This window comes from Panthera uncia, chromosome D2 (assembly GCF_023721935.1).
Source record: "Panthera uncia isolate 11264 chromosome D2, Puncia_PCG_1.0, whole genome shotgun sequence".
In the NCBI taxonomy this organism is placed as follows: Eukaryota; Metazoa; Chordata; class Mammalia; order Carnivora; family Felidae; genus Panthera; species Panthera uncia.
The window spans coordinates 74,624,715-74,640,242 of NC_064818.1; the positions used below are offsets into that span (position 1 = coordinate 74,624,715).

Here is a 15,528-nt window from a genome sequence, read left to right on the forward strand (position 1 = left end):
TGATTAACTGTTTTATGTATTTGGGGCTCCCGTATTTGGCGCATAGACATTTGTAATTGTTAGCTCTTCCTGATGGATAGACCCTGTAATTATTATATAATGCCCTTCTTCATCTCTTGTTACAGCCTTTAATTGAAAGTCTATTTTGTCTGATATAAGCTACTCCAGCTTTCTTTTGACTTCCAGTAGCATGATAGTTCTCCATCCCCTCACTTTCAATCTTAAGGTGCCCTCAGGTCTAAAATGAGTCTTGTAGACAGCAAATAGATGGGTCTTGTTTTTTTATCCATTCTGATACCCTATGTCTTTTGGTTGGAGCATTTAGTCCATTTACATTCAGTGTCATTATAGAAAGATACGGATTTAGAGTCATTGTGATATCTGTAGGTTTCATGCTTGTAGTGATGTCTCTGGTACTTTGTCTCACAGGATCCCCCTTAGGAAATCTTGTAGGGCTGTTTTAGTGGTGATGAATTCCTTCAGTTTTTGTTTGTTTGGGAAGACCTTTATCTCTCCTTCTATTCTAAATGACAGACTTGCTGGATAAAGGATTCTTGGCTGCATATTTTTTCTGTTCATCACATTGAAGATTTCTTGCCATTCCTTTCTGGCATGCCAAGTTTCAGTAGATAGATCCATCACTAGTCTCATTGGTCTCCCTTTATATGTTAGAGCATGTTTATCCCTAGCTGCTTTCAGAATTTTCTCTTTATCCTTGTATTTTGCCATTTTCACTATGATATGTCGTGCAGAAGATCGATTCAAGTCACATCTGAAGGGAGTTCTCTGTGCCTCTTGAATTTCAGTGCCTTTTTCCTTCCCAGATTAGGGAAGTTCTCAGCTATGATTTCTTCAAGTACACCTTCAGCACCTTTCTCTCTCTCTTCCTCCTCTGGAATCCCAATTATGTGTATATTACTGCGTTTTATCACATCATTTAGTTCTCTAATTCTCCCCTCATACTCCTGGATTTTTTTATCTCTCTTTTTCTCACCTTCCTCTTTTTCCATAATTTTATCTTCTAATTCACCTATTCTCTCCTCTGCCTCTTCAATCCGAGCTGTGGTCGCCTCCATTTTATTTTGCAGCTCATTTATAGCATTTTTAGCTCCTCCTTTCTGTTTCTTAGTCCCTTGATCTCTGTAGCAATAGATTCTCTGCTGTCCTCTATACTTTTTTCAAGCCCAGTGATTAATTTTATGACTATTATTTTAAATTCATTTTCTGTTACATTGCTTAAATCGTTTTTGATCAGTTCGTTAGCTGTCGCTACTTCCTGGAGTTTCTTTTGAGGAGAATTCTTCTGTTTCGTCATTTTGGATAGTCCCTGGAGTGGCACGGATCTGCAGGGCACTTCCCCTGTGCTGTCTGGAGTTACTTGCGTTGGTGGGCGGGGCCGCAGTCAGACCTGATGTCTGCCCCCAGCCCACCGCTGGGGCCACAGTCCGACTGGTGTGTACCTTAGCTTCCCCTCTCCCGGAGACAGGACTCACTGTGGAGTGGCGTGGCCCCTGTCTGGGCTACTTACACCCTGCCAGGCTTGTGGTGCTGCTTGGATGGGATCTGGCGTATCAGCCGGGGTGGATCTGCAAGGTGCACAGGGGCAGGAGGGGCAGGCTCGGCTCGCTTTGCCTTTGCTGGTCCGCTGCGGGAGGGGCCCTGCGGCACCAGGCGGGAGGCAGACCCGTCGGAGGGATCAAGCTATTAGTTTTAAATGAGATTTGTTATCCTGGATTAGTCATGTGGTATATGTCACTAAGTACATGACTTACACATGCTGTGATAATGTTTGTTATTGAGTGATGCTGAATTATAAAGTGTTACTTGCAATACCAAATAATGGATGTGCTACTCAGGCTGATTTGTGAATGATCACACAAATGTGCTCCATTTTTTTTAAGTTTATTATTGGTTTGTGCCTTTGTCCAGTAGGCTACATTTATGATAATAAAGCACAATACCATTTTCAGTGTCAAAACTTACTACAGTAGCAGTTTATATGACTTTCAGAACGTTGACTGACTATTACTTTGAGCAAATTGAGTGGTTTTTGGAAAATAAAATAATCTCTGTTTTGTCTGTAATTTGGCCCAAGTTAGTTTCTTGGCATTGTAGAAGTTCAAGGCCTTCCCGAGGTGGGTGTCCCCCACCCCCCATGACCGCCAGTCACCTAAGTGTCAAGAAGTAGCCTCTGCGGCAGGCCCGGGAGAACCGCAGATACCTGGTGACAGAGTCTGCGGTTACAGTTGTTCGCTGGTTAATCCCAGCAGAACCATCCTGGATTGAGTCAGAAAGTGAACTGCTCTTCTTAGGAGTTTTTAATAGAGCTCAGTGTGTAATTAAACCCGGACAGCAACTTTCTGATCCTGAGAGCAGTGCGGTGCTCGCTATTGTTTGACAAGAGTTTTCATTCTTTTCCGTTGAGAAATAATCCCGCCCTTATCTAGTTTTCTTTGAAGTCCAACTTGATTTTTATTTTCTTCAGTTGATCAGTAGGAATCAGATAGAAAAGCTGCTGCCGGACTCTGCTCAAAGGCAACAAGCTCACAGTGCTTGATTACAAGCAAGCAGCCACTCCGTGTTCTCTTCTACGCTCAGCACTGGGATGTCTTGTAAACAGCGGGGAAAACAGGCCGAATGCGTGTGGTACAGTCACAAGGAGGAACGCTGGCTTTCCTCGGATATCCTTCATTTAATCCGCCAGAACGTACTGAGTGCCTGTCACATGGAGAGGCATGGTGTGGTGCCTCCCTTCAAAGAGTATGATCCGGGGCAGCGTCTCTCAGCCAGTGGCACTATTTCCTCAAGTTGTTTCGACTTTCAGGCAGCACCCTGTTTGCCCTCTGGGTCTCGGCAGGCCCCAGAGACCAGATCCTGTGTGATTCTTACAAGCTTCTGTGGAACTCCGTCCCACTGTCTTTTGTAATAAGGAATCAAGAACACACTTATGTAATGTCTTTTTTCCCCGCTAGATCGTAAGTTCCAGAAGGCCCGACTCATGTCACAGTGGTACTCTCAGCACCTAGCACAGTCACGGGTACACACTGGGTACTTCACAGGTACCTCTGTAAAAATAATGAATGAAGAAGGGGGACCGGGATTCTTGGTATCCAGAGGTCGTGGCATCACTACTGGAGCATAGGTGTTCAGATAGCCAGCAACGAGCCTTGGAGAGTGTGTCTTAGGTTTGTCGGTGAACAGATCTGCTCAAAGCTGCCAGACTTACAAAGCACCGTAAGTCCAAGATGATTTCTCACTTCTTTGTTCACTCTAAGTAGAAATCTACTTAATGAGTACTGTGACGTGTTAGAGAAGGGAAAGAGAAGCATGAGACAATGAGGCTTTTCAGTGAATGAGTAACCAAGTTTATATTGTATTCAGTATAGGTGTGCTTTGAGTTTAGTAAATGAGGAGGATTCACGAAGAAAATAGGGCTTGACTTTAGATCTGGAAATAAGAATAGTAATGATAATAATGGTAATTGCTACTACATGCAGCGCTTACTGTGTGCCAGGCATTCTTTATGTACACAGTGTTATTATTCCTGCAGTAATAACAGGTAAGGTGTAGAGGGAGCACAGAGCTGGAAGTGCTGAAGCCAGGATTTGAACTCAAGTAGTATTTGAAGAGGGAAGGAGAGAGGTCTTTTCAGGCCAAGCATGGACATTTTTTTAATTGTAATTTTAATTTTTTTTAACATTTACTTATTTTTGAGAGACAGAAATAAGAGAGGGACAGAGCATGAATGGGGGAGGGTCAGAGAGAGGAAGACACAGAATCCAAAGCAGGCTCCAGTCTCCGAGCTGTCAGCACAGAGCCCGATGTAGGGCTCGAATTCACGAACCGTGAGATCATGACCTGAGCCGAAATCGGACGCTTCACCAACTGAGCCACCCAGGTGCCCCATTTTTTTTTTTAATGTTTATTTTTGAGAGAGAGGGAGAAGTGTGTGCATGAGAGGGGGAGGAGCAGAGAGAGAAGGGGACAGAGGATCCAAAGCAGACTTTGTGCTGACAGCCTGACTGGGGCTCGAACTCAGAAATCATTGAAATCATGACCTGAGCCGAAGTTGGACTTTTAACCGACTGAGCCACCCAGGCGCCCTCAAGGCACGGAAGTTCTTAAGGGCACTCAGTTTTAAGCGCCTGATTTGAGTGTTTCAGCACAATTGTACACTTAAAGAGTTATAATCCTTGATAACTATGGCAGTTCCTTTGTTTAACAAATATTATTTTCAGCTCCTTTGGGACCATCTTTGCCCCTCTGAGGAGGGCAAATCGGTGGATACACAGGGGTCAGTGAGGAAAGTTACTGTAGTTAAAGTAGCAGACAAGATTCAGAGGATTGAGAGATAAATTTGGTAGGATGAGCAAATGGCTGGATGGCCTCGGAAGTTACATAGGAGTTTGGATATGATGCAGGAAGCCATCATATCTTCATGCGCAAATGCGAGACCTGTTCGAAACAGCATGTAATGCTAAATCTAACAATAGCTTTCGAATTGGAGTAGATATGGATAAACTTGATCGGGGTTAGCATGCATTTTTTCTAAAGGACCAGATAGTAAAGATTTTAGGCTTTGCAGGCCATAAAATTTCTATCACAGCTAGTCAATTCTGTCATTATATCAGGAAAGCAGTCATAGATGATATGTTGTTAAACAACAATTGTCCCATAAATGCATATAGGACAAAGGTTAGACGTCCCTCCCAGCCAGCCTCTATGACCTTGTAACCAAGGTAGGGCAGTAGTGCAAAATTTCTCCTTCTCCTTCTTATGATTCTGACCGTGCACTTGTCCTGTGGCTCCCCACATGCCCCCACCTCCATTCTCTATAAGCCATGGTGGTAGCACTCTGCAGATGATGTCAGTGGGAGACACTGTGGATTCACCTCCTGTCAGTCCCCATAAAGGAGACTCCCAGGCCTCTGGTTGACAGGTTGCTGTCTTCTCGTTTCTTTGAGATTTTTCTTTTGTGCTTTTCTCTAATTAATAAACCATTTGGAACTGTAAGCCGCTTCCAAATCTAACAGCCAAGTTCAAATTGTTTGCTTCAGGAATTTCTGCCTCCTAGCCAACTAGGAAATTTGATGAAATTCTTTAGTGTACCCAACTTTAAAAGCAGTCTGGCTCAGAATATTTGTTTTTTTTACAATTTTTTAAAATTTTTTAAAATTTAAATCCAAGTTAGTTGACATATAGTGTAGTAATGATTTTAGGAATAGAATTTAGTGATTCATCACTTACATATAACACCCAGTGCTTGTCCCAACAAGTGTCCTCCTTAATGCCCCCTGCCCATTTAACCCATCCCCCCACCCATCACCCTGCCAGCAACCTTCAGTTTGTTCTCTGTATTTAAGAGTCTCTTATGGTTTGTCTCCCTCTCTGTTTTTATATTATTTTTGCTTTCCTTTCCTTATGTTCATCTCTTTTTTATCTTAAACTCCACATATGAGTGAAATCATAACGATCTTTTTATTTCTTATTTTATTTTATTTTATTTTATTTTATTTTATTTTATTGTCTTATTTTATTTAGCATAATACACTCTGTTCCATCCACATACTTGCAAATGGCAAGGTTTCATTCTCTTTGATCACCGAGTAATATTCCATTGTGTGTATATACCACATCTTCTTTATCCATTCATCAGTTGATGGACATTTGGGCTCTTTCCATACTTTGGCTATTGTCGATAGTGCTGCTATAAACATGGGGGTGCATGTGCCCCTTTGAATCAGCACACCTGTATCCTTTGGATAAATACCTAGTAGTGCAATTGCTGGGTCATAGGGTAGTTCTATTTTTAATTTTTTGAGGAACCTCCATACTGTTTTCCAGAGTGGCTGCACCAGTTTGCATTCCCACCAGTAGTGCAAAAGGGTTCCTTTTTCTCTGCATCCTTGCCAACACCTGTTTTTTCCTGAATTGTTAATTTTAGCCATTATGACGGGTGTGAGGTGGTATCTCATAGTGGTTTTGATTTGTATTTCCCTGATGGTGAGTGATGTTGAGCATTTTTTCATGTGTCTGTTAGCCATCTGGATGTCTTCTTTGGAAAACTGTCTATTCATGTGTTTTGCCCATTTCTTCACTGGATTATTTGTTTTTTAGGTATTGACTTGGTAAGTTCTTTATAGATTTTTAGATACTAACCCATTTGCAAATATATTCTCCCCTTCTGTCAATTGCCTCTTAGCTTCACTGATTGTTTCCTTTGCTGTGCAGAAGCTTTTTATCTTGGGGTCCCAGTAGTTCATTTTTGCTTTTATTTCTCTTACCTCTGGAGACATGTCAAGTAAGAAATTGCTGCAGCCGAGGTCAGAGAGATTGTTGCCTGTTTTCTCCTCTAGGATGTTGATGGCTTCTTGTCTTATGTTTAGGTCTTTCATCCATTTTGAGTTTATTTTTGTGTATGGTGTGAAAAAGTGGTCCAGTTTCATTCTTCTGCATGTCGCTGTCCAGTTTTCGCAACACCATTTACTGAAGACACTGTCCTTTTTTCCATTGGATATTCTTCCCTGCTTTGTCAGAGATTAGTTGGCCATATGTTTGTGGATCCATTTCTGGGTTCTCTGTTCTGTTCCATTGATCTATGTGTCTGTTTTTGTACCGGTACCATGCTGTCTTGATGATTACAGTGTTGTAATACAGCTTGAAGTCCGAAGTTGTGATGCCTTAGGCTTTGGTTTTCTTTTTCAGGATTGCTTTGGCTATTTGGGGTCTTTCTGATTCCATACAAATTTTAGGATTGTTTGTTCTAGCCCTGTAAAAGAATGTGGGTGTTACTTTGATAGGGATTGCTCAGAATATTTCCGTACCACTCTTTCTTAAGCAGTGGAATTCTTGCAAATTACTGTGATAAGTGACTCTCTCCTTTGCCACATTTTAATAGTCATTTTAATGCTGCTATGAATCCTGGTAACTGAACTATCTTATTTCATTTGGAGATAAAGTTTTAATTGGAAATAATTCCACATATATTGGAAATGTATGGTAATTAGGCTCAAATGAAAGGTCTTGTTAATATTATTCTTTTTTATTTTTTAATGTGTATTTATTTTTGAGAGAGAGAGCGAAAGCAGGGTGGGGGGCTGGGGGAACAGGCAGAGAGAGAGGGAGACACAAAATCCGAAGCAGGCTCCAGGCTCTGAGCTGTTAGCACAGACAGAGCCTGACCTGGGGCTCAGGCTCACAAACCGTGAGGTGAACCAACTGACCTGAGATGAACCAAGTGACCCACCCAGTTTATTTCACTAAACTTTATTTAATTTCTTACTTTAGGGGTATCGAATGGACAAGTTTGACTGGTTTTCTTTCCTTTGCTACTTCAACACCGAACAATATGGGATTAGTGAGAAATGAACTTCAGCTGGTTGATCTTCCAACAGGTTTGTGTATTTAGTCTATTAAAAGATTGAAAATGGTTTGTCATACTGATCAAAGACGTTGCTATTTATAAAACATGTTCCAAAAAAGTTTCTTTCAACTTGGAGTTTTTTTCTTGTATTCTGTATTTGTATATTCATTTTGTTGTTGTTTTGTCTGTAGTAATTGCTCTAGAAAGACTTGTTTGTATGCAAATTCTGCTAACATAAATGCATGGTAAATGGCATACCATTAGCCTGAACAGACAAATTCATAATTAAATACGGTATCAGGTCTACTTTAAGTACATTGTTATAGATAACCAGAAGTACAGTTTTATTTTTTTTTAATTTTTTTTAATGTTTTATTTATTTTTGAAGGAGAGACAGAATATGAGTGGGGGAGGGGCAGAGAGAGAGAGAGAGACAGAGACAGAGACAGACAGACAGACAGAATCTGAAGCAGGCTCCAGGCTCTGAGCTGTCAGCACAGAGCCCGACGCGGGGCTTGAACTCACAGACTGCAAGATCGTGACCTGAGCCAAAGTCGGATGCTCAACCGACTGAGCCACCCAGGCGCCCCCAGAAGTACAGTTTTAAAATAAATCTTTGTATTAGGCTTTATTAGATTCTCTTTTATAACTTTTGGCCTTTGTAGGAAAACCTTTATAAATTTGTAGGTAAGGATTCTTGTTAAGTGCTCATATTTAAAACTTTTGGTAGTCTCTGGCTGACTGAATAGGGAAATTTGGGAGTTTAAAGACTACAATAGGAAACATTCCAGTAAAGTAACTTGTTCAGAATTGTTTAAAAACCTACAACCCAGTGAATCTCAAAATGAAGAACTTGAAGAAAGAATAAGGTGAGAGTTTCAAATTATTTTATGGCACATGCATGATTTCAAATAGAATTCTTAACAAAATAGTCCTGAGTTTCTCTAAAATGGTGTGGCAACGAGAATATATATGTAGCTGGTTTAACCCTAAGATATGTATGTGTGTACGTGTGTGTGCGGTAAATCAAGTATATGGTTGTTTCCTTGTATTCTCCGTATGTATCTCCAGGGTATGGTTGTTCTTACTTATCAGAGTATGTTACTAAACCTCAGGGAATTAGCCCCACTGGAATCAGTTCAGTGTTCTGGTCTCAGTGGAAGTGGCCTGCCTAGTAAACCCTGCCCCCAGATTGGGGTTTCTCTAATTACATGGTAGCCTGGGGGTGAAATGCTGTTTTCTAGTGTCATTCATTTTTTCCCATTTTTTCCCCCCGGTCAGCTCAAGTTCAAGACTGTTAGTTAACTTAAAATCTTTCTTTCACGTATTTATTTTTCATGAACAAATTTCTAAGTCATAGTTACTGACTTGCTTAAGTGGGATATTTGACTTCATAGATGATTGACTTTTTTAGTCTTGTCTTCTAAAGGAGGGCAGCAGACCAGCGGAGTCAGGAAAGGATGTGGGTGTTTGGCAAATAAGAAGAGGGAGATCTCATTTGATGGCACTGGGGAGGAGGGAGGCATGCAGGCGTTCACTTGTCTTTGATTACTTTCTCTCTTTTGTTTAATGTAAATACAAATGTGAGAAAGTTATTAAAATATATTTGTTCCCACATGAAGTAGAATTTGCATTTTTTAATTACAGAAAGCCACTTAGCTTCTTTGGCAGTTAACTAATTCTTATCATTCCCCAATTTCAATGTGTAGAGAGCTTTTGATAGGAACATGTCAAAGTCTTTCAGTTGAGCTTTGTTCATGGGACAAGAAATCTTAAGTACCAATTTAGAAAGTGTTTTCCCCACTAGTTAGTTTCGTGAGCATGCAAATATTTATATTACTTTAAATATACCAGTAGTTTTTATAGTAGACAATTCCTTTACCATAAATGTGTTGAAACTTTAGAAATTGATTTCTTAATTTCTAAAATATAACTGTAAGAAACCACCGAAGGTGTTCAAAAAACTCTACAACAAAGGAAAATATATTTGTATAAAATAGATATTTGAATACAAGTAATATATTAATTTGTCTTTAACTTGTAATACTTCTAAGAATATGTTTTAAATTTAGAGTAATTGAAATAACTTAGAAGCAAGTGGAAGAATGAATGGGAGAGTAGAGGCAGCCCAGATCAGATTCCATTGGTGTGGATAAGTTCTTGTGTCTTACATGTTTTATCTGTTTTTTTACATTTTCTTTAATATTTGCAATAAAGGTAGGAGCATTGCTTTTCGCGGTGAACGAGGCAATGATGAGTCACCCATCGAAATGATTAAAGTATCTCATTTGAAGTAAGTATGAACCAAAAAAAATCTAGTGTTATCACAATGGAATCTTAAAAATTTGTTTTAATCTCAAAGAAAGTGTACGTATAGAATTTCTTAATGATAATAAATGGTGCTATGCAGCTCTATCCAAGAAAATATTTTGATCACAAAATTAAATTGCTATTTCTTTTAATTTCTTTTTTTTTTTTTTTAATGTTTACCTATTTATTTTGAGAGACTGATAGAGAATCCTAAGCAGGCTCTGTGCTGTCAATGTAGAGCCCGACGCGTGTCTCTGTCCCATGAACTGTGTGAGATCATGACCTGTGCTGAAATCAAGAGTTGGACACTCAACCAACTGAGCCACTCAGGCACCCCTATTGCTTTTAATTTCTACTTAAAAAGATGAGATAGCATTTCATTAGATTGGTAAAACCAGTAATCTGTTTGTTCTGCTATAGCTCTATTGTAAATACCTATCACCCACTAAGAAAATGTTATTTGTTACCTAATGAAATTCTTATGCATTTCTATCTCAGCATGGGTTTGTTGAGTGAAAGAACTGATGTTCTTTCCTTATAATTTTAATTTTAGTAAGTTTTGACTTTTTCATTCCAAGAGAAGATACATGTAAAGCAAGATTATTAAACATAGAGACTGAATGAAAACCAATCAGAAGAACAAAAAAGAAAGAGTAAGCTGTCCACAATAGTTTTCAAAATTGCTTTAGCTTGGGGCGCCTGGGTGGCTCAGTTGGTTGGGTGTCTGACTTCAGCTCAGGTCACGATCTCACGGTCCGTGAGTTCAAGCCCCGCGTCGGGCTCTGGGCTGATGGCTCAGAGCCTGGAGCCTGCTCCCAATCCTGTGTCTCCCTCTCTCTCTGCTCCTCCGCCGTTCATGCTCTGTCTCTCTCTGTCTCAAAAATAAATAAACGTTAAAAAAAAAAAATAAAAAATAAATAAAAAATAAAAAATAAACAAAATTGCTTTAGCTTTATGAGGATCTTTGCATTTCCATATAAATTTTAGAATTAGCTTATCAATTTTACCCAAAAAAGCTTCCTGGGATTTTGATTGGGATTGCATTGAATCCATAGATCAATGTGGGGAAGAATCGACATCTTAACAGGTTTTGGGATTCATGAACATGGTGTCTCTCTCCACTTATTTACAGCTTTAATATCTTTCAGTAATATTTCTAGTAGCATTTTTGTTGATTCCGTACTATTTTCTATATAGACATACTTCACTGTCGTTTGCCAGTAAAGACACTTCTATATCTCTATTTTCTGGAGTATGGGCCTTTTTCCCCCCCTTGCTTTGCTGTACTGAGTAGGACCTCCAGTACAATGTTGAATAGAAATGATGAGAACTGACATCTTTGTTCTGTTTCTGGATTTTACGGAGAAAGCGTTCAGTCTTTCAACATTAAGCAAAATGTTAGTTGTAGATGTTTTGTAGGTGCCCTTTGTTAGATTGAGGAAGTTTTCTGTTCCTAGTCTGCTGAAACTTTGTATTGAGAAGGTGATGGATTTGGTCAGATGCTCTTTCTGCATTTATGGACGTCACCATGATGGTGGTTTTTGTTTTAGGTCAGCTAATATGGTGAATTACATGGACCTCTATTTCATGTTAAACCAACTTTACATCCCTAGGATAAATTTTTCTTGGTCATGATATATTATTGCATTTGATTTGCTAATATCTGGTATATTCCTGGGTTTGATTTGCTAATGTTTTATTAAGGATTTTTTGCATCTGTGCTCATGAAAGATACTGACCTAGTTTTCATGTACTATCCTTGTCTGGTTTTAGAATCAGGGTAATGTTGACCTTGTAAAACAAGTTGTGAAATATTTCCTCCTCTTCTTTTTTTCTGGATGAATTTGTGTAGAATTGGTATTATTCCTTACTTGAATAGGAAGATTTCACCAGGGAACCCACCTGGGCCTAGAGCTTTCTTTGTGGAAAAGCTTTTAAATACATATTCAGTTCTTTCCTAAATATATAACTATTTAGGGTTTGTTTTTTTTGTTTTTCCCCAATGAACTCTGGTAGTGGCTTTCAAGAAATCTGTCCATTTCAATGAAATTGTTGAATTTATTGATTAAAACTTGTTCATGATTTTATTTTAATGTCTGTTTCACCTGAATGATGGCTCTTTCATTTCTGATATTACTGAATTACAGTGATCAGTTTTGTTGATATTTTCAAAAAACCTTGTTCAGTTTCTTTAATTTTTCTCTATGGTTTTCTAGTTTTTGTTTCATCGAATGCCATAGGTATCTTTTTTTTTTGCCTGCTTACTTTGGGCTTAATATGTTCTTTCTCTAGTTTCTTAAGATAGAACTGTATACTCTGGTTTCTCTTCAGATCGTATAAATCTTTCGCCCTTTTAAGATAGAACTGTAGATGATTGAATTGAGGTTTTTCTTTAAAATTTAATATAAGCATTTAATGTTACATAAGCACTACTTTTTCTGTACCTTACACCTTTTGATGTGATGAGTTTTCTTTTAATTCACTGTATAATAATTTTTTTAATGTCTATTTTTGAGAGACAGATTGAGCGGGGGGAGGGGCAGAGAGAGAAAGAGACACAGATTCTGAAGCAAGCCCTGAGCTGTCATGTCAGCACAGAGCCCGATGCAGGGCTGCAACTCACAAACTGCGAGATCATGACCTGAGCCGAAGTTGGACGCTTAACCAACTGAGCCACCCAGGCGCCCTTATACTTTAACATTTCTGTGGGTATTTAGAGATACATTGTTTAATTTCAAAATATTTAGGGGTTTGCCAGATATCTTTCTGTTAATTTATGATTTTGATTAGAGTCAGCATATTTTATTTTAGTCCTTATAAATTTCATGTGATTATTATGTGGCCCAGAATGTGGTCTGCCTTAGTGAATGTTCCATATGCTCTTGAAAAGATTGGTTTGTAGTTATTCAAGTCTCACATTCATACAGATTTTCTGCCAGCCTTTCTCTCTATTACTGAGAGATGAGTGTTGAAATGAACTTTGTTCTGGATGTATTCTTCTTTTGAAGAACTTGAGTTCTTGCTTTAGATATCCTAAAGCTCTGCTCTTGGGTACATGCATATTTGGTATTACTATTATGTCCTTTTGATTAATTGACTTCTTTATCATTATGAAATATCCTCTTTATTTTGGTCCTATTCTTTATTCAGAAGTAGGTCGGATTTGTCTGATTAGTATAGCCACTCCTGCTCTCTTTTGACTAAAGTTTGCATGGTGTATCTTTTTCTTCCTTTTACTTGTGTCTTACCTATGTCTTTACATTTAAAGTTGATTTCTTCTAGAAAGCATGTAGTCCGGGCTTGTTATTCTCTTTGGTAATTTGTGTTTCAAATGACAGTGTTTAAATTATTCCTATTTAATGTAATCATCAATGTGACTTATGTTGAAATCTACCACCTTGCTATTTTCTATTTTTTTTACTTTAAAATGAGTTAATAAGGATAGTTTTTAATTTCTTAGATTTCGTTTCTAATATGCAAAATGTCAATTGTTATAAACCACATAAAAGTTCTTTGTGGGAGGTCCTCAATAACTTTTAAAAATGTAAAGGAGTCCTGAGACTGAAAGTTTTCAGAATTGTTCAGTTAAACTATTTGGACTCCAGTCTCTCCTGTTTCCAGCCAGTCTTGACTCTATATACACCTGCTAAGTTAATACACCTAAAACAACTGATCACTTTATCCCTCCTATCCGAAAGCCTTCAGTGATCCACTATTCTCTGCAAGATAAATCTCTTTATAACCTAGTCTGACATGTTCAAGTGTTCTAAGTCTTTTGTGATGTGATCCAAAATTCACACTTTAGTCTTTCTCACCATGATTGCTGTCGCACGTTCTGCATCAGGTAGCGTGTTCCCCCGCTCTGTGTCCTTTCTTGTCTTGGCCATTTGTCACATTTGTAACTCTGCCTGCAATGCCATTGCCCCATTGTCAAAATAAATCTCTTCTTTCGTAGTGAATCTTTATAGCATTCACCAGATTTTGTCTTATATTAGTTATTTACATACAAGCCACTAGATGCCTTTATGTTAGACATAGTAAAAAGTGTAACATATTTCATTTGTATAGTCCATCGTGGTTTATAAAATTAATTCATGTGCGCTCTCCCCTCCCCTCCCCCTTTTTATTCTTAGAGCATTCAGTGAGGGAGGTAAGACAGGTGTTATTAACACCATTACAAAGATAAGTAGACTAAAACCCCAAAAGATTACCTGGTTTGTCTGAGGCCACATAATTATCAAGTGGCACAAATTATCTTGTCCTGAGCAAGAGAACATAAGTCTTTGGATGCACTGAATGTAGGGATCTTTCTACTCTCACATTTCCTCAGTGTCAGCATGATAGAAACTTTATGAAAACCTTTACTTTTTCATTTAATTTTTACCATAATCCTCATACCAATTCATTGGGTTAGGTAGGGGTATTCTCATGTCACGTGCCAGAAAATTAAATCTTGGGAGGGTTACCATATTACCATAAACTGTTTCACCAGGATATGAACTTGTGCCTTTTTTTATTCTGTCTTCTGAGCTGGGCTCCTTACGTAAGTTTGGCTGTATGGCTCTCAAAGGTCATCTTAGGGTTTTACCTTCTTGAAACTATTAGCCATGAGAACTAAATGTTAATTTATATCGTCTGTATTTAGAATGTGTCATGTGAGTTTTCTGATTTACTCAACTTTTTATATGTATTATGGTGAAAATCTTGCAATAAGGGGCTTATTTAGTAATTTTGTTTATTTTAGGCAGTATTTGGCAGTTGTATTCAAAGATAAACCCCTGGAGTTATGGGATGTTAGGACTTGTACCATTCTGAGAGAGATGTCCAAAAACTTCCCTGCAGTGACTGCTTTGGTAAGTTCCAGCTGAAGAACTAAATGTTCTTCATGCGTGAAGGACATAGGCGTGTGTGTGTGGTGGGTATTTTTCTTTAGCTCGAATTGAAGTCATTACTGCCATGTATTTTCTTGTTAAAAATGTGTGTTCAAGAGAAGATGATCTAAATACCTGGAGATAACTCTTATTTTCTTGGTTCGGTTAAGATAATACCGTTGGTGGAATTCCAATTACAATTTTACTTAGATGTTTTGAGGAACATGATAAACATACTCCAAAAGATTTATGAAAGGATAAAAATCATAACAGCTAACTCGGCCTTGAAAAAAGTGGAGGACAGTATTGGGAAAGTGGTCTCACTTTATGGAGAAAAATACTGGATCTCTACCTAATACTCTATTCAGAAGTGGGCTCTCCAGGATTAAAGACCTAAATGTAAAAATGTAAAGCTGTAAGATTAATATAGTCAAACAAAAAAGAATACTTTTGTGTCCTGGAAGCAGGAAAGGGCAATAGAAGCTCAAACCAAAAGGCAAAAAAAGAAAAATTCATGCATTTAATTATGTCAAGATTGATGCTTTCTATTCAATGAAGGACACTAACGTCAAAGTTAAATATAGAAGACCAGTTGGAAAAAGAAATTTACCGGTGTCTGCAACCAACAAAGGACCAACTAATCCCTGTAGGGGGTTGGGATCGTGGGAAGTCCTGCACTTATACAGTGACAGGACAGGAACCCCCGTGGAAAGATGGCCACAGGACGGGAGCGGTTGGTGGAGAAACCTAAAAGGCCAAGAAGCATATGAAGAAAGATTCAAACTCATCTGTTTTTAAAGATGGGCAAAATAAGATAACCATGGTATAACTCTTAGACTAGCAAAAACTGGGAAACCAGATGCGGGTGTGGTATGGGACACAGGAATCCTTATGCAACTATTGGTGGGAAAGCAGATCAGTGAGGCGCTCTGCAGAGCAGACTGACTGCGCCTGGGCAGACAGACATCCCCTGTGTGCCAGCTC

At 38.6% G+C, this 15,528-nt stretch overlaps 1 protein-coding gene across 2 annotated transcripts in view; it reads left to right on the forward strand.

Annotated features, from left to right (window-relative positions):
• WDR11 (WD repeat domain 11) overlaps positions 1–15,528 on the forward strand; it is a 67,692-nt gene that overhangs the window by 27,398 nt on the left and 24,766 nt on the right. For both annotated transcript variants that reach the window (XM_049645848.1, XM_049645849.1), the window contains exons 12-14: positions 7,288–7,394; positions 9,581–9,656; positions 14,418–14,526. In XM_049645848.1, the coding sequence (XP_049501805.1) occupies positions 7,288–7,394; positions 9,581–9,656; positions 14,418–14,526 (292 nt within the window). The remainder of the gene's footprint in view (positions 1–7,287; positions 7,395–9,580; positions 9,657–14,417; positions 14,527–15,528) is intronic.